Below are 22,716 nucleotides of genomic sequence, written 5' to 3' on the forward strand. Positions count from 1 at the left end.
AATCAACACTAGTTAGGAAAAGCTTTTTTCTGCAACTGCGCTACTAAAACAGAACTTTTTCTTGCGTGATTTGTGTGGCGATCGAAGGTTTTTTTCTCTGTTTTTATATATTTTACTTTTCGCTACTAGTGGTGAAATGGATTTACTTTTCACCACTCTTTTTGTAACATTAACCATAAATAAAAATTCTGCCCTGACCAAATTTCGAACGCCCGACACCAAAATCCAATGCTTATCGAGCAACACCTCTGAAATACATAAATACAGTCTACTTGATCGTTCATTAGTTATTTATGCAACAAGTTGCGAAAAGTGGTAGTTTTCGTCACTAGATGTAAGTGTGTTGTAGAAAATTTAATTCTTTTAACCGAGCATCTATCAACTCCAAACAATTACTTGCAGCATTTGAGTAGAATAGACGAAGTTGAGTTAAACAAGTAGGTTAACGGAACCGGTTTCGCGCCTATCTCTTGTTACGAGCATTGAAAGTGAAAAACGAATGGTAAAGAGAGTCAAAACAGCGGCTCATAACAAAAATAATAAATGGTAGTCATAACCGTCATAACCGGTGCTGTTACCTGAATTTGTATCATCTTTTGTCTGTCCTGCATTTTGAATTGCATGCCATACGGACAATAATTTCACCCATTTAACTTCCATTTCTCAATACCAGGTCCAATTAATCCAGAAAAGCAACGACTTCTCTGCTAAAAATGTGCAGCTAATACCGTGCAACAGAGTGTTTCAATGTAGATCCGATTTGATATACCATGATCCAGGAACTACGGCTAGGATTATTATTATGAGATTCTTGATGAGATCTCAAAGAGAAAATCATCGCGTCAATTTGGAATAAATAGTTCGGACGATTAAATTTGTTCAAAAGTATGCCGTTCGTTCCACTTCATTTCCCAATATTTTTTCATCAGAATGCCGTCCCGTATCTTTCGCATATTTTGTTTCTGTTAGAGCGCCCATTGACGACTGAATCTTGAACGTCTCCATAATTCAAGTCGTCGTACAAAAAGTTTCAATTAGAAACCACGGCAGAGTAAAATAAACCAGGCAGGAGCGGTTCATTTTCGAAACGTCAAATAAGGGACCTAATACACTGTATGAAAATGAACTCAAATGAACACTGAAATAAATTGAAAAATTTTGTTCGCAAAAAATATTGGGCTACTAGATTATTCAGGTCCCTTGTCAAATCAGCGCTACTGCCTGGTTAACTTTACTCTGTCGTGATACGACCAAACATCCGGGAACTGGGAGAACTGCAATCGCGCAAAGCACTCCGGAGCAAAAAGTGCATATGGCAGAAGCTATTATATAAACAGTTGAAAATCTTATCTGCCAGGTTAGGTAATATGTAATGTAATGTAGATTATCTGCCACAGCTGTGGCAGCTATTGTAGATTACCTGGAGACAAAATTACCTGCTACAATTAAGATTTTCAACTATTTTTTGTCAGTGCATTTAAGAACAGCGACCAATTCAAACACAAAAAACACACATTCGGCGACTTGAATTTTCATTTTCACTTTTCCAGAGGTATAGGTTAGACCATTCAACTCTTAACATCTAGAAATTGACTTTCCATTAATTTTCATTGGCGATAACCCAATATGTTGAAAGGGTTAACGTTCTGGTACAAAAACGAAAACAAGTACGATCAACGCAAACCTGCATAGCTCATCATCAAGCAAAGTGTTGTAACGTCAATCTATGGACAGTCTTGTTTGGGTTGACACTTTCATACCTCTGTAAGTCTCCCCCGTCAACAAATCAAAGTTACAGCCTGATACTTCCTCGTCAACGACAATCGAGCCATTTTACGGTACATCGCTTACATGGCGTCAATCCTGGATATATCGGACACATTTCTTGAGAACTTCGTAGACGAACTGAGCCATCCTGAACACGCAGCTCACCCAAATGTTGGATTTAATATTGAAGAGGAGAATATGTGTAAAGACCTGTTGGACGCACTGAACTCGTTAGCCTCACCAGCAATCTCTCCATTCAACGTTGCTGCTAATCATGTTGTCGGCCAAAACTTCAGCGTTTTAGGATACACAAACTGCGACACAGACGATATCAGTTATATTATGGAAGCAAAACAAGCAGTGCCGGAACTGACCTCACAAGCTGTTCAAAATTTGGACGGTTTAGGATACATCAACTATGAATCAGGCTGGTCGAGCAGCAATATCTATTGTAACGTTGTTGGTGGAAGTGTTATGCGAGCAGAACAAGCAGCACCAGGTGAACTAACCTAAAAGATTGGTCGAAACTTGAGTGATTTAGGATACATTAACTTTGACCCAGACATGTCAAGCTGCAATTTCAGTTGGAACGATGGTGGAGATGCAATGCAAGCAGAACAAGAAGTACCGCGCGAAATAACTTCGAAAGTATGTCAAAATTTGGATGGTTTGGGATGCGTCAACCATGACTTAGGCTGGTCGAGCAGCACTGTCAGTTGGAATGGAATGACGAAACTGAATTCTTTATGCCATCCAATGCTCCAGCAGAATAAGAGTAATTCTGCATTAAGAAACCAGATACCTCCCATTTTGCCTTCACATGTTCGCCCTGATCCGAAGAGAAAGAATAGCGCTAATGAGTCTAATACTTCAGTGTAAGGACATAGTTTGCGTTGGTAATCTCTTCACAGTCGTGATTTCCGACTATTTCAGAACCGGTGAACCCCATGTGGACGTTAACATCGAAAATCATCAGCTGGAAGTACTGTCTCATGAAAGAACTACGACGCATGCGGACAGTACTGAGCAACCAGAAGATGCATCGCAACTGGATAAATGTCAGGTAATTGTAATGGATCTTTTGGTATTCCTGCCTCGATGTGAGCTCTTGAATTACATGGAGTGCGCATTTTGTTGAAATTTTTTCCGCTTGTGATTTTCGATGCGGCTTTTCATTTACTGACTGCTTCTCATTTCCAGGTTCAATTCATTGGAAACGGTAGCGAAACTCCTCTTAAAAATGCTGCGAAAGGTCGTCGTAAACGTAAGTTCTTCTTCTTCCACATGATTTGTTTTGATACAATTCAAGCCAATTAAGTCGACTGTCGTTCTTATTTAAAAGAATCAACACGCTACCCCTGTGCAGAGTGTGGCAAGCAATTCGGAAGCAAACATTATTTGGCCATACATTCGCGGGTCCACACTGGTAAGTTGTAAGTACGAAGACACTGATGTGGGATTGGTTTTGCCCGGGATAGAATCTCGGTGAATTTAACTTTGAATTTGTTGTATGTAGGCGAAAAGCCATACAAGTGCGCGCAATGTGATTATGCTTCCACTGGAGCAGCTGGTTTGGCCAGACATAAAAATACTCATTCTGGTAAGTGATAAGAATGTTCAACTCAAAAGAAGGTCGATCCACAGAGACAAACTAAAAATATTCCCAAAACATTTCACAGACGCAAAGCCATTCAAATGTTCGACTTGTAATGCAACGTTCAAATTAAGAAGTTACCTAGCCGTTCATCGTAAGATTCATACTGGTAAGTGAAAATAAAGCTGAAAGATAGTTTTTGTTCGTTTCTGAGAGAGAACACACTGCAACTAACTGAAACTTTACAATTTTTGTTAGTGTTCCTGGCATCAAGTCCACTTTGGTTCATCATTTTTAGCATCCTAACCATTTCAGCTCTGAAAATTTTGACTTTTGTTTTGTACGAAAATTTATTTTTCAGAAAGGGGGTGCACGTGTGACATCTGCAAGAAATTATTTCTGCGCGGGGGATCTTTGATGCATCATCAGAATATTCACACTGGTTTGTTTATCGACTCCGATAGTGGGCACATCTCGAAATAAACAGAAATTTTTAATTGCAGATGAAAGGCCGTACGAGTGCAATGTGTGAAATCAAACGTTTGCCCTAAGTGCTGGGTTAAGCAGTCATCGTAAATGGTATAAAATTGCCACTTTCTAAAGTTTATATTATAGGAATGGCGGTGACTTGTTTGGTATATTGACAAAAAACAATTCATTTTTAGTCTGTGGAAACAAAATTTGTGAATGAACGTAATTGAATTCTGAATAAATGTCTCCTCGTCGAGGTGTTTGTCTGTCCACAAGATTGGTTGACATTCGGTCAAAATTTAATTATTTTCGCTCCATTGATGCACTGCGCTTATGTCATACATTTATCCACTTCCCAATTATGAGACTATGAGATGGCGTTTATTGTTAGGAATTTATCAGCGAAAAATCTGACGTTCCCTATTTCATTGAAAGGGTACAAAAACGGAAACAAGTACGATCAACGCAAAACTGCATAACTCATCATCAAACAAAGTGCTGTAACGTCAATCTATGGACAGTCTTGTTTGGGTTGACACTTTCATACCTCTGTAAGTCTACCCCGTCAACAAATCAAAGTTACAGCCTGATACTTCCTCGTCAACGACAATCGAGCCATTTTACGGCACATTGCTTACATGGCGTCAATTCTGGATATATCGGAGACATTTCTTGAGAACTTCGTAGACGGACTGAGCCATCCAAGCAGTACTGCGCGAAATGACTCCGAAAATTTGTCAAAATTTGGATGGTTTGGGATGCGTCAACCATGACTCAGGTTGGTCGAGCAGTAATGCCAGTTGGAATGGAATGATGAAACTGAATTCTTTATGCGATCCAATGCTCAAGCAGAAGTGTAATTCTGCATTAAGAGATCAGATACCTCCCATTTTGACTTCATATGATCGCCTGAACAGGGCTAATGAATCGAATGCAAGTGTAAGGACAAAGTTTGTGTTGGTGATCTCGTCACAGTCGTGATTTCCAACTATTTCAGAACCAGTGCGCACACTCTCAAAGTGCAGCATTGTGAACCAGATGTTGACGATGCTATCGAGAATCATAAGCTGGAAGAACTACTGTAACATGAAAGAACTGCTACGCCTGTGGATAGTACGGAGCAATCAGAAGATACATCACAACTGGATAAATGTCAGGTAATGGCAATGGATCTTCTGGTATTCCTGTCTTGATGTGAACTGTTGAATTACATGGAAGAACAATTGGGCGTTTTGTTAAAATTTACTTCCGCCCATAATTACTGACGCGGGTTTTCACCTACTGACCGTTGCTTATTTCCAGGTTCAATTAATTGGAAAAAGTAGCGAAATTTCTCTTAAAGATGCTGCTTCAAAAGATCGTCGTAACGGTAGGTTCTTCTTCCATATAAGTTGTTTTGCTTGAATCCAAGTCAATTAAGTCCGCTGTTGTCCTCGTTTAAAAGAATCGACAACGTACTGTGCAGAGTGCGGCAGGCAATACAGTAACAAATATTATCTGACCATACATTCGCGGGTCCACACTGGTAAGTATGAAGACACTATGTGAGATTGTTTTTTCCCGGTATGTAGGCGAAAAGCCATACAGGTGCGAGCAATGTGATTATGCTTCCACTGGAACAAGTGGCTTGACCAGACATAAAAAGACGCATTCTGGTAAGTGAAAAGAAAGTTGAACTCAGAAGAAGGTCGATCCACAGAGACAAACTAAAAATATTCCCAAAACATTTCACAGACGCAAAGCCATTCAAATGTTTGATTTGTAATTGTACTTTCAAATATAAAATTGATCTAACCGAACATAAAAGGACTCATATTGGTAAGTGAAAGTAGAGCAGGAAGACAGCTTTGGTAAGTTTCTGAGACACACCGCAAATAACTGTTATTTCAAAAAATTTTGTTTGTTCTGGATGTTAAACCTGATGGGTTGTTTCGTTTGTTATGTTGCATCCAGGCATCAAGTCGGATTTGTCTCATCATTTTTATGATCATAACCATTTCTGGTCTGAACATTTTGTTTCACTAAAATTTCTCTTTCAGATAAAACGCCATTCACGTGTGACGTCTGCAATACATCATTTTGGCGTAAGGCATATTTGACGAATCACAAAAAAACTCACACCACCGGTTTGTTTGTCGATTGCGAAAGTGGGCACACCTCGAAATAAATTGAAATTTTTGATTCCAGCTGAAAGGCTGTACGAGTGTGACGTGTGGAATAAAACGTGAAATGCCGCGTTATCCAAGCATCGTAAACGAAACGGCACAAAAAAGGTGGAGAGTAGCTGATATGCGACTTTGGACGGATTTCAAAGGTGTTAGATCGACAGTACCTGCTTTGTTTGACAAGTAATTCATTTTTAGTCGGTGGAAACAAAATCCTTCGTGCTGCGGATGGATTATGTTTTGTATATTTTGTGTGAATGTAATTGAATTTTGAATAAATGTCTCCTCTTCGAGGTGACATTCGGTCAAAATTTTATTGTTTTCGCTCATCCAACGAAGGCTCTGGAAAGAACTTTTAACTTCATTAACTTTGAGTTAACGTCGTCTGCTTCAATGCTATGTATGTACGATCAAGTGTATTGAAATTTTGCAGAGAATCCTGCGTAGATCAATTTTTGCGCCCTTTAACAGGACGTTTGGAATCACTTATAATATCTCCACCTGAAATGCATATAAACAAGAAGCTAAATTCAAAGACAAGCAAATCAACCTGCTCTTCCCTACCCAGGTGAGTGAATTTAACGAAGAAAACAAAGCTTTTTCGATCTCTAGCCTCAGTCTCTCTAGGCGGTCTGAGGCTAGCGTGATCTAGACATCATCAGTTGTTTCCACTGATCCCTTCCCTAGACAGCAGTAAATCAGTCGGTCGTACAAGTTTTTGACTGATTTACATACACAGTTGCTATCTTCTGATGGAAATTCGAGTATTAGAATGGAATGCTGCTTTGGAGACACACCAACGCAGCAAAAGCACAAGTGAACATTCATTCTACAACAAAACCATCACGCTTGCTCAAAACCATCAAAACTCACGCCTCAGCCGTTCAGTGATCCAAAATACATTTTTCTATTGCAATGCCCAAGGTAAATATAGTGAGGAGGTAATGCCATATACAACCGAATCAGATGTGCAGTGGCACGAAACGTTGCTATAAACGCCATCTCTCCCTGTCTTTAAAATAACAAAATTGCTTAGAAACCTGGGCCATCTGTTTTGTGATAGGCACAACATTTTGTGAAACACAAGTAAATCTTAGTCAACCATTTAAAAAAAAGATGTCAGTGGCAACGAACTATTGTGCTAGGCCGGCTAGGCCGCGCATTACCTCCGCCCATATATTTACCTTGGCAATGCCAACGTATATACCAATACTCTAGCAAACAAAATCTCAGCTTTCTGTGTCAAATTAAACGGCGTTGATAATTTGATTCATTGATAATCTCATTAAAGAACATGGCTACCAATTGAAACACAAAAAACAGTGAAACACACATTCGACGACTTGAATTTTCATTTTCAATTTTCCAGAGTTAGGTTATACCATTCAAAACTGAACTACTCTCGATTCCATTCAGTTGAGCATACCATTCAGTTGAACATTCCATACAGAAGTATCCTGTTTTATAAAACATTGAACGTCGAAATACAAAAATATGTTGAAAAGTGTAAAAATGTTGTCTTTCGATGTTTGAAGTACATCGAATATACCAAATTAGGACATTCGATATTTTTAACGTCACGAATTGGCAACGGACCATTAGAATATCATATGAGTGAGTGTTACATAGAAACTATTATTCAATTTGCCGAAGGTAAGAAACTTTATTTTACCTGAGAATTATACTAATTCCAGGAGTGGCGCCATCTAATACGCATTTAGGGTCGACAGGCCTTTCATATACATATTTGGTGCTAACGTTAAAGCAAAAACAAATATTTAAAATTGTGTGTGCGAGTACCTTAAATTTTTCAAATCTGGATTCTTTTCTTTCAAAACCTCCAAAACGCATCGGCAACACTTCAACTCTACGCAGAGTCTGTGCAACAAGTCTGATATTCATTTTTTTTTGCAACTGAACTGCACGTGTTGTTTAGTGAGTCTGTTTCCCAATCGTTATTCGATGTTTTTCTTGTAGCTCATGCAGCATCATAATGTATCGCCATTCACAGGACGACCCTGAGCATCTTGCAAAATTTTTTTGCTGCCAAGAGTGTTTCTAAAAAGCTTCGGCATATATGGCAAACGTCCCAGATTATTTCAATTCGATCATTAGTAACGGGATGGTTAAAGTGCGTGGGGTTTTTCATTTTGCGATTTTTTTACCATGGACACATTTGTTGCAACACCATCAATTACTAAAGCCACAACCAAAACAATATTTTCACGAAGAACTTTTAATATTCCGTTCAAAATTTCTGCTCGCTCTTTAGTATTCAATCCATACGTTAGGTAGTATGAAATTTTGAAATTGGCATTCAAAGCAGTTAGTACGATTATCCAGTCTTTCGTTGCAGCAATATATTTTGCCGAAGTCGACAAAGCCAATGTATTTCTTGTTTACAAAGTTGAATTCAATTTGCTTTCTTATACTCATCTCATCGATGGCCACGCAGAATCTAAGCTGCCACCCCTTTGTCTTGAAATTCTTTAATCTTCACACTAAGAACGTTTAGTGTTTCTTTCGTAATTCGAGGATCACCTTTTACTGACCTGACTCACCGTTTACTGACCTGCCTGACCGTTTACTGACCTAACTCACCGTTTACTGACCTGACTCACTCCATTTTCGAATGGTTTTTGGTGCAGGCAGTTTATTTTTGACTTTGTTTCTAACGTATCGATATGCTCGCGGCGAATAGAAGTGTACTGTAAGAGCAAATCTACGAACTTCTGGTATTCATTGTTCAATTGAGGGCCTAAATTACTAGAAAAATTCCGAAATTTATGCCCAAGTCATGAAAAACTAAATTTATAAGAAAGTAGGCTCCTCAATAAGTGGCCCTTTATATCAAATCTGTTTTGGTGCCTGTTAAAAGAGCTTTCATTCACACCGGTAAACTTCCACCCGCATAATCATTTCCGGTCTAGGAAAATGTTGATTTTTTTAAAATGTCATCTCTTTCACATGTGACGTATTTGATGGTTCACAAGAATATTCACACTGGTTTTCTTTTGTTGTCTGCGCTGCGTAAACTGAACATTTGGGTGGCGATCGAAACTTTTCGCAACTTGTTGCATAATAGTTATTTATGCAATCGAGGTGCAAGGTAACTTCATTAGGATCTAGAAGTGTAATTATGACACGAGGCCGCAGGCCGTGCGTCATAATACACATAATGAGCCTAATAAAGTATCGAGAGTATCGAGTATTGGATCGAGTTGCATACAACGTTTTATGCCACAGAGCAACGCACTTCAAGCAAAAGTGGTACTCTAAATAAGGTACTGAAACTTGACAGTGCTCCATACAAAATTTTACACTGTAAAAAGAGTGGTAATAAAATTTCACTCTATTTGGCAGCTGTCATTAATAGCACTTTTGCTTGAAGTGCGTTGCACAGAGGCATCTGAAGTTTGTCAATTTTGCATATGATGGTTGAGTGGCATGAATAACTTTTATTGACTCCGAAAGTGGAGACATCGAAATAAATTGAAATACTTGATTGCAAGTGGAAGGCCGTACGAGTGCAATCTGTGCTATAAAACGTATAAAGCTCCGCGTTATCCAAGCATCATCGTCAACGGCATAGGAGGAGAGTAGCCTAGCCGATATATGATTCTTGACTAATTTTTAAGAACAACGGCGACATAATTGCTTTCGTTTTTAGTCTGTGCCTTCGTGCTGCCGATGGATTAGTTTTGTATTTTGTCATGTGAATATTGTGTTAACATCTTGAAATTGATTTTAAATTCATTTTCATTGACGATTATCCAATAACGTTGAAAGGGGTTAACATTCTGGTACAACAACGGAAACATGTACGATCAACGCAAAACTGTATAACTCATCATCAAGCAAAGCGTTGTAACGTCAATCTATGGACAGTCTTGTTTGGGTTGACACTATCATAACTCTGTAAGTCTCCCCCGTCAACAAATCAAAGTTATAGCCTGATTCTTCCTCTCAACGACAATCGAGCCATTTTACGGCACATCGCTTACATGGCGTCAATTCTGGATATATCAGACCTTGAGAACTTCATAGCTGAGATGAGCCATCCTGAACACGCAGCTCACCCAAATATTGAATTTGACGCACTGAACTCGTTAGCCTCACCAGCAGTCTCGCCATTAAACGTTGCTGCTAATCATGTTGTCGGCCAAAACTTCAGCGTTTTAGGATACACGAACTGCGACACAGACGATATCAGTTATATTATGGAAGCAAAACAAGCAGTGCCGGAACTAACCTCACAACCTGGTAAAAATTTGGACGGTTTGGGATGCGTCAACTATGACTCAGGCTGGTCGAGCAGTAATATCGATTGTAACGTTGTTGGTGGAAGTGTTATGCGAGCAGAACAAGCAGCACCAGGTGAACTAACCTTATAAATTGGTCGAAACTTGAGTGATTTAGGATACATTAACTTTGACCCAGACACGTCAAGCTGCAATTTCAGTTGGAATGATGGTGGAGATGCAATGCAAGCAGAACAAGAAGTACCGATCGAAATAACTTCGAAAGAATGTCAAAATTTGGATAGTTTGGGATACGTCAACTATGACTCAGGCTGGTCGAGCAGCACTGTCAGTGAACAGATACCTCCTGTTTTGCCTTCATATGTTCGTCCAGATCCGAAGAAAAAGAACAGCGCTAATGAATCGAATGCTTCAGAGTAAGGACAAAGTTTATGTTGGTAATCTCGTCACAGTCGTGATTTCCGACTATTTCAGAACCGGTGCGCACACTCTCAAAGTGCAGCATTGTGAACCAGATGTTGACGTTGCTATCGAGAATCATCAGATGGAAGAAGTATTGTCACATGTAAGGACTGCTACGCCTGTGGATAGTACTGAGCCATCACAACTCGATAAATGCCAGGTAATTGTAATGGATCTTCTGGTCTTGATGTGAGTTCCTTGAATCGCATGGATGAACGATGCAGTGGGCATTTAGTTGACATTTTTTTCCGTCCGTGATTACCGACGCGGGTTTTCATCTACTGACCGCTTCTAATTTCCAGGTTCAATTAATTGGAAAAAGTAGTGAGATTCCTCCTAAAAATGCTCTAAAAGGTCGTCGTAAACGTAAGTTCTTCTTCTTCCTTTGCTTGAATCCAAGTCGATTTAGTCGACCGTTTTTCTCATTTAAAAGAATCAACACGCTATCCCTGTGCAGAGTGTGGCAAGCAATTTAGTACCAAAACTTGTCTGGCCACACATTCGAGGGTTCACACTGGTAAGGACAAAGACACTTATGTGTGATTGTTTTTGTCCGGTACAGAATTTCTGTGAATAAATTTTAAATTTTTCTATGAGTAGGCGAAAGGCCATACAAGTGCTCGCAATGTGATTATGCTTCCAGTGCACCAAGTGGTTTGTTCAAACATCGATCCGTTCATACTGGTAAGTGAAAACAAAATTCAACTCAAAAGAAGGTCGATCCACACAGAGACAAACTAAAAATATTCCCAAAAATTTCGCAGACGCGAGGCCATTCAAATGTTCGTTTTGTGATGCTACGTTCAAATTAAAAAGTTGCCTAGCTACTCATCATAAGACTCATAGTGGTAAGTGAAAATAAAGCTGGAAGACAGCTTTGGTGCGTTTCTGAGAGACTGGAACTAACTGAAATTTTAAAATTTTTGTTAATTCTGGCTGGATGTTCCTGGCATCAAGTCCAGGTTGTTTATTCATTTTTATCATCCGAACCATTTCCGCTCTGAAAATTTTGACTTTTTTTTTACGAAAATTTCATTTTCAGAAATGGAGTGCCCGCATGACATCTGCAAGAGATTATTTGGGGGGTCTTTGACGGATCATTCACACCGGTTTGTCTATCGACTCCGATAGTGGGCACACCTCGAAATAAATTGACATTTTTGATTGCAGGTGAAAATCCGTACGAGTGCAATGTTCGTACGTTCCGGGTTGAGCAGTCATCGTAAATGGCACAAAATTACTACTTTCTAAAATTTATATTGACGGTGACGTACTTGTTTGATATATTGACAAAAAACTTCATTCTGTGCAAACAAAATCCTTCGTGCTGCCGATGGATTAGTTATTAGTTTTGTATTTTGTACGAACGTAATTCAATTCTGAATAAATGTCTCCTCTTTGAGGTGTTTGTCTGTCCACAAAACTTTTTGACATTCGGCCAAGATTTAATTATTTTGTGTTTGCGCAATGCACTGTGTCTATGTAATACATTTATCGACTTCCCAACCATGAGATTATGAGAGGGCATTGGTTTGCGTTATTGTTGGGCATTTATTGGCGTAAAATCTGACTTTCCCTATCATTCATTGGCGATTACCCAGTATGTTGAAAGGGTTAACCTTCTGGTACAAAACAAATGGAAATGTGTTACGCAACTGCATCAAGTTAAGTGCTTTAACGTCACTCTATTGTTAGTCTTCCTTGGTTTGACACAATCATATCTCTAAAAGTCTTCCCCATCAACAAATCAAAGTTACAGCCTGATTCTTCCTAGTCAACGACAATCGATCCATTTCACGGCACAACGCTCACATGGCGTCAATTCTGGATATATCGGACCTTGACAACTTTATAGCTGAGCTGAACCATCCTGAACACGCAGCTCTCCCAAATATTGAATTTGATAATGATGAGGAGAATTTGTGTAGAGACCAATTGGAAGTACTGGGCTCGTTAGCTTCGCCAGTTTCTCCATTAAACCTTTTTGGATGCACAAACTGGGACTCAGACGATATCAGTTGTTACATTGATCGTAATATAATGGAAGGAGAACAGGGAGCACCAGATGAACTGACCTCACTAGTTGGTCAAAACATGAGCGATTTAGGATACATCAACTTTGACACAGACACACCGAGCAGCAATATCTGTTGGAACGTTGGTGTTGATATTACAGAAGCCGAACAAGCAGGACCGTGCGAAATAACTTCACAAGTTGGTCAAAACTTGAGTGATTTAGGATGCGTCAACTGTGACTCAGGCTCGTCGAGTAGCAACATCATTTGTAACGTTGACGTAGAGAGTATGCAAGCCGAACAAGCAGCACTGAGTGAGCTAACGTCACAAGTTAGTCAAAGTGTGGACGGTTTACGATGCATCAATTTTGACTCAGACACGTTGAGCTGCAATATCAGTTGGAACTTTGGTCAAGATATTATTCAATCAGAACGGGCAGCATCGGACGAATTAACTTCACAAGTTGGTCTAGACTTGACTGATGTGTTACGAACGAAGTTGCACCACTCAATGGAAAATCAGTGTAAATTTGATGCGTCGTTGATTGAAATGGAACAACAATTTCAGCAAGAGGTGAGCTTTCAGCGATTTATTGTCATCACCGCCATCACCAAGACACTCGTCAGTTGCTTTTTTTGTTTTCCTTAAGTTTGACCAAATACCCGCAGCACACAAGAAAATTCTTTGGGAAAATACCAAAATCGGAACGGTAGGAGCAGATACTACAACGGCAATTAGCCGCTCATTGCAGGAACTTTCGCATCGTCGACTGCAATATGATGAAAGAAGCTTCATTCAAGTAATTTCATCGGACGACGGAGAGCCACAAGCAAGACATCACCCTGAACAGCCGATGCATTTGGTCAGTCTAACATCACCACCAAAGAAACAGGTAACAGAAGAGGTGCAGATTGTGGCATTCTCCGCCGAAAGCAGAAATATTTCACGACTCAAAACTCAACCTTGCGTGTTATCTTTACAGATTCGGCTAGATTGGACGGGAAGAGAAGGCACTAACGAAGTGTATACTTCCGAGTAAAGGACTTAGTTTATGTTAGCAATCGGTTCACGGTCGTAATTTCCGACTATTTTCAGATCCGATGCGCACACTCGCAAAGTGCTGCATTGTAATCAACGAAACAATTCCATGGAATCATGGGCCGACGTTGCTCTCGATGTAGGGCAGATGGGAAAAGTGTTGCTACATGGAAGCACTACGGCGCGTGTGGAAAGTCCTGAGCAATCAGAAGACGCGTCGCAGGTAATTGCAATGGATCTTCTGGTATTCCTGTCTTGATGTGAGCTCTTAATAATTACATGGATGAACGATGGAGTGTTCGAGTGTGCATTTTGTTGAAATTGTTTCCGCTTGTGATTATCGATGCGGCTTTTCATCTACTGACCGCTTCTCATTTCCAGGCTCAATTGATTGGAAAAAGTATCGAAATTCCTCATAAAAATGCTTCAAAACGTCGTCTTAACGGTAGGTTCTTCTTCTGGATAATTTGTTATGCTAAAATGCAAGTGAATTCACTCGACTGTTGTTCCCATTTAAAAGAATCGACATCGTATCACTGTGCAGAATGTGGAAAGCAATTCAGTACGAAGGATTATCTGGCCATACATTTGCGGATCCACGCTGGTAAGTACGAAGACACTTGTGTCAATGTTTTTGCCCGGGACAGAATTGTTGTAAATAGATTTTAACTTTCAATTTGCTTTGTGTAGGCGAAAAGCCATACAAGTGCCGGCAATGTGATTATGCTTGCGTTGCAGCAAGCACTTTGTACAGACATGAAAGGACTCATACAGGTAAGGGAGAAGAAAGTTCAACTCAGAAGAAGCCCCACTGAGACAAATTAAAAATTTCCAAATATTTTGTTTCACAGCCGCGAAACCCTTCAAATGTTTGATTTGTGATGCTGCTTTCAAATTTAGAAGTTATCTAACGAGACATCAACTGACTCATAATGGTAAGTGGAAATGAAGTAGGATGTCAGTTTCTGAGGGAGACACACTGCGACAAGTAATATTTATGGCACAGTTGAGCAAACATTCATTGTCTGATCGAAAAATAAAAAATTTTGCCGAAAATAACAGTCAAAATTCACAAACCATTACCGTTATACTAACGTTTACTAAATAAAAAAAAAAATCCCAATGCGGCTCGAACTCATGACGTCCGAAATTCTAATCAACAAACTGACCCATTTGTCAACTCAGTACTTGTATGACTTGTATTTGGGACCGATTTTTCTCAACGTCAATTCACGATACCATTTTTGGAAATAGAAACAAAGTGACAGTTCAAGTCAGAAAAGTTCTATTTTCTCCCCACGGTAGAAAAAGTGCGATACTTTTCTCTCTTGAAATGTCATTCGACCAGTCGTAATTGAGGGGAGAACACGCCCATTTATGGAAAGTTTCATTTTGCGACAAACTAAAATTTCAAAAAAATTTCATTCTTAGGAGCAAGGCCGTTCAAATGTTTGACTTGTACTGCTGCGTTCAGATTTAAAGGTAATTTGGACCGTCATCAAAAGATTCATAGTGGTAAGTGAAAATGAGGAAGGAAGAAAGGTTTGGTATGTTTCTGAGAGATACACACTGCGACAATATGAAATTTCAAAATGTTACTTCTTCTGGTTGTTGTAGCCGATGTTAGATTTACAATTTTGTAAACTTTCCCCGGTCTGACAATTTCGGTTTTTTTACGAAACATTCACTTTTCTGCTAGAGAAAGCTTTGTTGCACTCACGGCGGTTTATTTATCGACAACAAAAATGAACACAGCGGGAAATAAACTGAAATTTTGATTGCAGGTGAAAAGCCCTACGAGTGCAACGTATGCAATCAAACGTTTCTTCACTATTCCACGTTATCCACGCACCGTAAAGGTCACAAAAAAGAGGAGAGTTGCCGATATGAATCGAATGTTGGTGGCGACATCATGGAACAGGAACAAGCGACACTAGGTGATCTAACTTCACAGGTTGGTCGAAATTTGGACGGTTTGGGATACATCAACGATGATTCAAACACGTCGAGACACAGCAATAGCAGTTCGAACTTTGATAAAGATATGATGGAAGCGGAAGAAGCAGAGCCGGTTGAACTAACTTCTCAAATTGGTCAAAATTTGGACGGTTTAGGATACATCAACGATGACTTTGACACGTCCGGACACGGCTTGTCGAACAGCCATATCAGCCAGAAGTTTGATGGAGATGTTATGGTAGCAGAACAAGCAGCACCGGAAGAACTGACTTCCCACATTGGTCAAAATTGGGACGGTTTAGGATACATCAACTATGACGCAGGCTCGCCGAGCAATATCAACAGGAACGTTGATGGAGATGTTATGATAGCAGAACAAGCAGCATCGGGTGAATTAACTTCACAAGCTGGCAACAATATCGGTTCAAACATTGATGGAGATGTTATGCAAGCAGAAGAAGTAGAACTAATCAACAATATTAGTTGGAACGTTGGTGGAGAAGTTGTGCAAGGAACACAGAGTCAATTAAACTCCCAGCTTGAAAACTTGAACACTTTAGGATACACCAACTGTGACATATACACCTCGATCAACGGTATTATCCAGAACATCATCGATGTAGATGCCGTGCAAGCAGAACAGTATGTATTAACCGAACCTTCAGTACAGGTAAATTTTCTAGCTACACTTCCTCTACATTAATTAATCGTGACTGTTCCAGTATATCGTTGTTTATAGTCACACACTTGGAAAAACATGCTGGTAAGAGAGATGTTACGCTGTGTTGTGCTATGCTGGAAATAAATTTATTTTGTTCTTTACTTAGATGCGCGCCCCTACAAATGCAAGGTGTCCCTTAAAATCATTTCGATAGAAAAAAAAAAACAAATGATCGGGTCATTCGAAAATCCATGTTGGCAAGAGAAATGTCTAAGCAACCGTCTGCTTCTGTAACTTCTGCCCGGTGAATTGTATGTTATTGAGGGTGTTATCACCGAGAAAATTAAATTTACAACTTGTTTCACAACAATTAAACAACGTTTTTCACAACAAGGGCCTCCGAAGTTTCGTCAGAGGGGAGAAAATGTCTGTGTTCTCGCCTGCGTTGTGAAAAATGTCGTTTTCTTATGTCAGCTTGAGGGGAGAAAATAAGGTTACCCACACCGCTCATATGAGTAATAGTACATTACTGTCTCGATGGGACATTTTTTGTTGAGGTGTTGAGAAGTTTGCATTTCGAGCCGCACTCATCAACAAAAAGTTTCCTAGCAAGACAGTACGGTGCTTTGTTGTCTTGAGGCCAGAAAATGCGGAAAAACTGATTTATGTTTACACTTTAATGGGTCGTTTTCTGGCCGCAAGTCAACAAAACATTCTACCGTATTAGAAACATAGCCTCTATCAAAACGCCATTTTTCTTTGGCGTTTTAAGTGAAGAAAATAACGTTAGTGACTTCACACTCACGAAATAGTACATTACTATGCAAGGGAAGTAAAGTGATATCTCGTATCCAGATGAGTAAAAGTAACCGAGGGCTTTAGCCCGAGGTACATTTACTCATCGTGATACGAGATATCACTTTATTTTCCGTGTGTAGTACGACGTTTTACTATGCGAATGATGTAAAGGCTATTGCCAATACATGTAATAGCCTTATTACATGCACCAGCATAGTAAAATTCCTTACGTTTCTGTGCCATAATTTGTTTATCGAGCGGCATTATTTCGTCTTGGAGTGTCCAACCCTCCCACTTAAAATTAAACAAATTTTCACACTAATGCGTAATGTTTCATTGATCATTTAATTTCCGAATTACATAAAATGAAAGCAAAATAAAATGATCGAGTCTGGTTTTTGACAGTTGAATTTGCTTAAATGCTTAAAATTTGAACGAAATAGTTATTTATGTAACAAGAATCGTATGGAGGTATATTATCACACTAGTGAACCCCTTGCAAATCCTTTATCGCACTAGTGCGATAAAATACGTTCATACGACATTGATCACAGGCGGCGTAAGTTACAAATATCATCACTGAATTACATAAAATATTCTTTTATTGCTTCAACAGAAAATCATTTTCAATACGAACTGTGCAATAGAGTGTTTCAATTTAGATCCAGTTTGACAAAACATGTGGCACGATCGGTGTTAAGGAATCTCGCGCCGCGTCATTCACAATAATTCACAAAGTGACATCTTCCTTATACAAAATGTGTCAAAATGTGAATTATTGTGAATGACGCGGCGCGAGATTCCTAGCAACCGGCACGATCCACGAAGTGCTTCTAGGATATCTTGGTACAAACCATAGAATTAACTGTCAGAATGTCATCTTATTTATAATGTCGTCATTTGTAAATAAAACATTTTTTGTTGAGAATCTAGAACTGATCCATTTGCTGAACATATCATCATTGGTTACCCAACACCTCATCAGACATAATCTTTACACACATTCTCTCACCAGATGGAGTGTCAAAACAACAGCTTTTCTGCACACTTTTTCTTTCCAGTTGTGTCACTTCTTTCACATTTCTGTTTACTAGTGATGTTGCGCTGTGCTGCTATTCACCCTTGGACGTTTTCACCGACTGGGTCAAAAAGACACTTTTTTGGTCCTAGTGCTCAGCACTATCGAAATCAAGCGCTACTGTTTCTTAGATATGATAAAACAGTCAAACAATGTTGCTTTAGATTCGTTTTTGAAAAATTCAAAACTCGAACTTTTAATGTGTTTGGAAGCAATCTTGAACGTATAACACCCAATTTCAATTTCAGTGAAGTGTGCTGTGAAGTGATATTGCCTTCGGCAAAACTTCTTCACCACTCTTCATTTGAAAGTTTAAATTTTTTAATAAATGGAATTTCAATAGGGTTAACCCTTTTAGATTGAAAACAAGCCGTCAGAACAGTCGGAGCGTTTGCAATACCTATCTAATAAAACAAAAATAGTAGAAATCCGTACAAAAGCTGACCTACAAGCAAAAACTGCTTCCCGCCCTGTACCTGGTTCACTTCATGGGGTCTAACTCACGAGTCGGTCATTTGACGTATCACTTACAAGTGTAGCGTTTAAAATACTACCGTCGATATCTTCGAAAAACCCTAAATCTTTTATTGGGCCCTATCTCAGAAGTGGTCATAAGGGGTCTTGCCATTGTCATTACCTATCAGGAAAAAAAAAGAATTTTTGAAATCGGTTGAGTTTTACTCAAGTTATCGTGGACACAGACAGACAGACAGACATTTTTTTTATTGCGGATTCGTCATCTATAATCGCTAAAAAGACGTAAAAAGCAATCAATATTCTAGTTTTTTTTAATGCCAAAACTTTGCTTAACCTAAGGAGACAACCAAAGCTGTTGTTATCAAATCAAAATTGAGTCAGAAAAACGCTCGTTTTCTTTGTTTTTTAGCATCACAGAATATTTCAGGATGTGAGTGAGTCTATAATGACAATAGTATGGAATCGATACCCCTCAACAACGAGTGCGGTGGTTTGTAAAAACAATTGGCAATCCGCTCATATGAAAAGTTACCAAATTTGCAAATAACAGAGTCATCATATAAGTAGGTCTTGCTAAGCACGTGAAGGAGCACGTTAAGCCTCGGGACTTTCGTATCTTCGTGCTAGAGATAAATTTGTAATTCTCCCTTGACCTTCTAAAATTTATTGCCATACGGAGACATTTATTTTCAAAAAGTTTCAACCTCTTAACCAAGTATTTGGGCAGACTATGCCATACCGTCTCCGCATAGGTAAGAACCGGTCTCAGTATAGTCAAGTAGATCTTAACTTTGACATCTTGCGAAATACCATTGTTAGTATTCATAATACGATATAGCTTGTGTAACCTTGTGTGCACTTTGAGTAACATCCTATTCACATGTTCAGATTGTGTTTCAGATTCTGTTGGACGTAGTAACCGAGCTCTTCCTGTATAGAATCTTTGAGTCATTCATTTGAAGAGAGTAAAAATCATTATTGATGGCACTTTTAAGATTTGACCTCTGAATAAGGAGTGCTTCAGACTTTTCCACGCTCACTCTAATTTTCCACATATGGTAGTAGCGCTGCAACCTGTAGAAGTAGCTTTGTACATTAGACTTTGCTCTACTTTGCGATAATCTGGTCGAGAAGGTGCTCGTGTCGTCTGCGAAGACCGTTAGGGTCGTGTTCAAATGAGTTGGAAGGTCTATCAAAAATATAATAAAGAGCGAAGGCCTAAAGCTGTGCGGGTTCTGGCCTGGCGGGTTTCCAATCCAGTCGGGTCGGGTCTCAACTAAAAAGTTCTGGCAGACCAGAAAGAATTAAATGACTATTAAAATATTTAAGAGAAACGCGGGAAAACATTTTCGAGTAGATGGGATGTAATATCGCGTTAGCCAGTTCAATGTTCTTCTGCATCATGCACATACAATGTCATGATTGTTTCTTATTGTAACGAATATATTAACTCTACTATAATTCCGTGCAATCTTGAATTATTTTATGAGGAAATTTAACATTTTAAATTATTTTCGGGTTACTGATTTCGGGCGGGTTTCTGGTTGTTTCTGGTCGACAAATTGCGGGTTTTGAAAGTCTGTATTCGGGCGGGCACGGGTCTGGCGGGTTTCCGAAAAAGGCAGACCCGCACAGCTCTACAAAGGCCCCAGTATTGAACTTTGTGGGACACGATCATTAACCAATACCGGATCTGACAGCTCGTTTCCCAACTTAACTTTGAAACCGAATTGGTGGTTTGGCAGCAGATTGTTCTCATCGCAGTATTCGAGAATCCTAATATGGACTACCTTTTCAAGGAGCTTGCTCAAGCCGTTCAGGAGACTAATAGGTCTAAAGTTTTTGACCTCATTTGCCGGTTTACCCGGTTTAGGTATTGGTATAACATGAGTTGCCTTCCATGAGGATGGATCGTATCCGATGCTCATTATACAATTAAACAATTTCGCCAAGAATTTATGTGCTGACTCAGGGAGCTTCTTCAAGACGACGTTCGGAATAGCATCCGGGCCACAGGACTTTTTATTCTTGGTCGAGCTCAGTTGACGCAGTCATCCGATAGAACAAATTTATCTCAGACATTACAACCTCGTCAAACTCGACATCACCCATTTCTCAAGGCTGTATACTTTGGGGAGGTCACGCAGATGCAGACACGCGGGTTACACACCACGTTTCATACAAAAAATTCACCACGCCATACAAATTCAATTTAGGTGAGTTTGTTTGTATGGAAAAGGTGTGTTCCCGCGTATCTAATAAAATGGCGATCTGCGTGACCTCCCCAAAGTATACAGCCTTGCCATTTCTCTGTTTTGTCTGTGAATTTCATCGTACACTCTAGCTATAGTTTTCGCTTTGTCAAATAGATTACTAACCAGATAGCCATCGTTTGCCTTTAGTTCAGGCACAGGTTTTCTACGATCACCCAAAAGCTTGTTTATGTTTCTGAACATTTTGGTATCTGGTCTAATATGTTTCAATCTATTCATGAAAATTTCGGAATCCCTAGCGTTGATGCTCTTCTTTATGGCTAAGTCCAAACTACTTATTTCCGATTTCAGCCAAGGATCCTTGAGATTACTTCGAAAGTATGCCCTTCTCAACCTCTTCTTCTTGGCAATGCAATCCCTCAGGTATAGTGAAAAATGATTCACGCTGGTGAAGCATTTCTTAGGAATAGATTCCTCCATTCCCAAACTAATCACTATCGTCAAGTGTTCAACACAAGAATCTACGTCATTGGCATCATTGAGTGGTCCCATACACAGATTATCACCCACGACCTCTTTAATTCTATCCCAATTTGCGCTCTTGAACATGAAATGCCGGACTGGGACCTCGTAAGAAACGTTGTCGTCAATCTTCAGAAGGTACTCTACTGGATAATTATTGAGCTCAGTAACCTCACTGCTAACCACATCAACGCCTTTGGCTAGAGCCAGATCAATAGTGCCAGGATTAGTCCAGCTCCTATAACAAGTGTATGCATTCGGGTGGATTAATTCAGCTACATTGTCATGAACAAGAAATAAAATAGCATTCAAATCCCCTCCCATGAAGACACTCGTATGTAAGCTCATGAGCTTCAGAAGGGCTTCCCGCAAGAGACTTTTCGAACAGTAAAATTAATTTAAAACCAAATATTTGGAGTTGCTCAAGGCTATCCTCACACACGTCGCTTCAGATGATTTCAGCAAAGGCGTGTTCAGCACTTCGTGCTTGATTTGCTCCCTAATCAAAATTGCTGTTCCTCCACCACCATCAGACAGACGATCATTCCTGTAAATCTTATACTGTGGAAATTGCACAATGTTACTGTCAATCAGTTTAGTCTCGCTTAACAACAACAAGTGAGACTTCCGCTCTTTCAAAAGGTATCGAACTTCCTCCTGCTTAGATTAATATCTTATAAATGGAATATACGCTATGTTGAAAGTGTATGACAATTACCTTCTAATCGGTATGAACGATTTAAGCCCAATTCAGAGTCGTCCGTTTAGTTCATCCGTGTACTTGACAGATCTGTTCAACAATAGAATGTAGGCGGAGTTTACGTAAACGGATGAACATTTGTTGTAAACGGATGAATTTTTCTTCTAAACGGATGAGTCCGAGTTCAATCCCAGCGGTGAGCAGTTTTTTTTATTAAGTAGGAGATCGTGTGAGTATTCGGAGTATTGGAAATATTGGTAGTATTGGGGTCCGTTCACTTTTCATGTACACGGCTCTCTCATGTACTAAATTCACAGTAATACAAATAAACATTTGGTGTGATAAATAGTATATTTCAACATACCCCAATACACACAAGGTGTGTATGGATACGAGGGCGAAGCCCGAGTGAAATACACACCGCGTGTGTATTGGGGTATTTTGAAAGATATTTTTCTGTAATAGTGAGAGTGTGTTGGTGCTTTCCTTCCCAACCGTTACTTTCCCGCTCGACCGTTTACTTTCCCGCTCGA

At 39.5% G+C, this 22,716-nt stretch overlaps 3 protein-coding genes across 3 annotated transcripts; all 3 read left to right on the forward strand.

Annotated features, from left to right (window-relative positions):
* Window positions 1-1,637: 1,637 nt before the first annotated feature.
* LOC119079071 (zinc finger protein 629-like) lies at window positions 1,638-12,145 on the forward strand. Its single transcript, XM_037186880.1, has 11 exons — window positions 1,638-2,266; window positions 2,330-2,427; window positions 10,269-10,374; window positions 10,438-10,675; window positions 10,734-10,881; window positions 11,024-11,087; window positions 11,155-11,238; window positions 11,322-11,405; window positions 11,486-11,569; window positions 11,764-11,830; window positions 11,892-12,145. The coding sequence occupies exons 1-11, from the start codon at window positions 1,852-1,854 to the stop codon at window positions 11,893-11,895; spliced, it is 1,392 nt and encodes a 463-aa protein (XP_037042775.1). The 5' UTR covers window positions 1,638-1,851; the 3' UTR covers window positions 11,896-12,145.
* Window positions 12,146-12,761: 616 nt separating this feature from the next.
* On the forward strand, window positions 12,762-22,383 carry LOC119078639 (zinc finger protein 90-like). The gene is made up of 10 exons (XM_037186234.1): window positions 12,762-13,310; window positions 13,387-13,629; window positions 13,720-13,772; window positions 13,833-13,998; window positions 14,157-14,220; window positions 14,296-14,379; window positions 14,466-14,549; window positions 14,627-14,710; window positions 15,560-15,733; window positions 22,367-22,383. Exons 1-10 carry the CDS (start codon window positions 12,762-12,764, stop codon window positions 22,381-22,383), a joined length of 1,518 nt encoding a protein of 505 aa, XP_037042129.1.
* Window positions 15,741-16,729, forward strand: LOC119079121. Its single transcript, XM_037186947.1, has 3 exons — window positions 15,741-16,404; window positions 16,457-16,497; window positions 16,562-16,729. Coding segments are annotated over exons 1-3 (627 nt in total). The 5' UTR covers window positions 15,741-15,819; the 3' UTR covers window positions 16,563-16,729.
* Window positions 22,384-22,716: the final 333 nt, after the last annotated feature.

This window comes from Bradysia coprophila, unplaced genomic scaffold (assembly GCF_014529535.1).
Source record: "Bradysia coprophila strain Holo2 unplaced genomic scaffold, BU_Bcop_v1 contig_297, whole genome shotgun sequence".
NCBI classification, from domain to species: Eukaryota; Metazoa; Arthropoda; class Insecta; order Diptera; family Sciaridae; genus Bradysia; species Bradysia coprophila.

What these genes read in the sequence shown, in the direction of transcription:
- LOC119079071 (XM_037186880.1), top strand. Translation starts at nt 1,852, where the DNA reads ATGGCGTCAATCCTGGATATATCGGACACATTTCTTGAGAACTTCGTA. An exon ending in AGCAGAACAAGCAGCACCAG is followed by an intron (nt 2,267 to 2,329) that starts GTGAACTAACCT and finishes ACTTTGACCCAG; the next exon opens with ACATGTCAAGCTGCAATTTC. An exon ending in ACATCGATCCGTTCATACTG is followed by an intron (nt 11,406 to 11,485) that starts GTAAGTGAAAAC and finishes AAAATTTCGCAG; the next exon opens with ACGCGAGGCCATTCAAATGT.
- LOC119078639 (XM_037186234.1), top strand. Translation starts at nt 12,762, where the DNA reads ATGGAAGGAGAACAGGGAGCACCAGATGAACTGACCTCACTAGTTGGT. An exon ending in CATCACCACCAAAGAAACAG is followed by an intron (nt 13,630 to 13,719) that starts GTAACAGAAGAG and finishes TTATCTTTACAG; the next exon opens with ATTCGGCTAGATTGGACGGG. An exon ending in ACATCAACTGACTCATAATG is followed by an intron (nt 14,711 to 15,559) that starts GTAAGTGGAAAT and finishes TTTTGATTGCAG; the next exon opens with GTGAAAAGCCCTACGAGTGC.
- LOC119079121 (XM_037186947.1), top strand. Translation starts at nt 15,820, where the DNA reads ATGATGGAAGCGGAAGAAGCAGAGCCGGTTGAACTAACTTCTCAAATT. An exon ending in TAACCGAACCTTCAGTACAG is followed by an intron (nt 16,405 to 16,456) that starts GTAAATTTTCTA and finishes TGACTGTTCCAG; the next exon opens with TATATCGTTGTTTATAGTCA.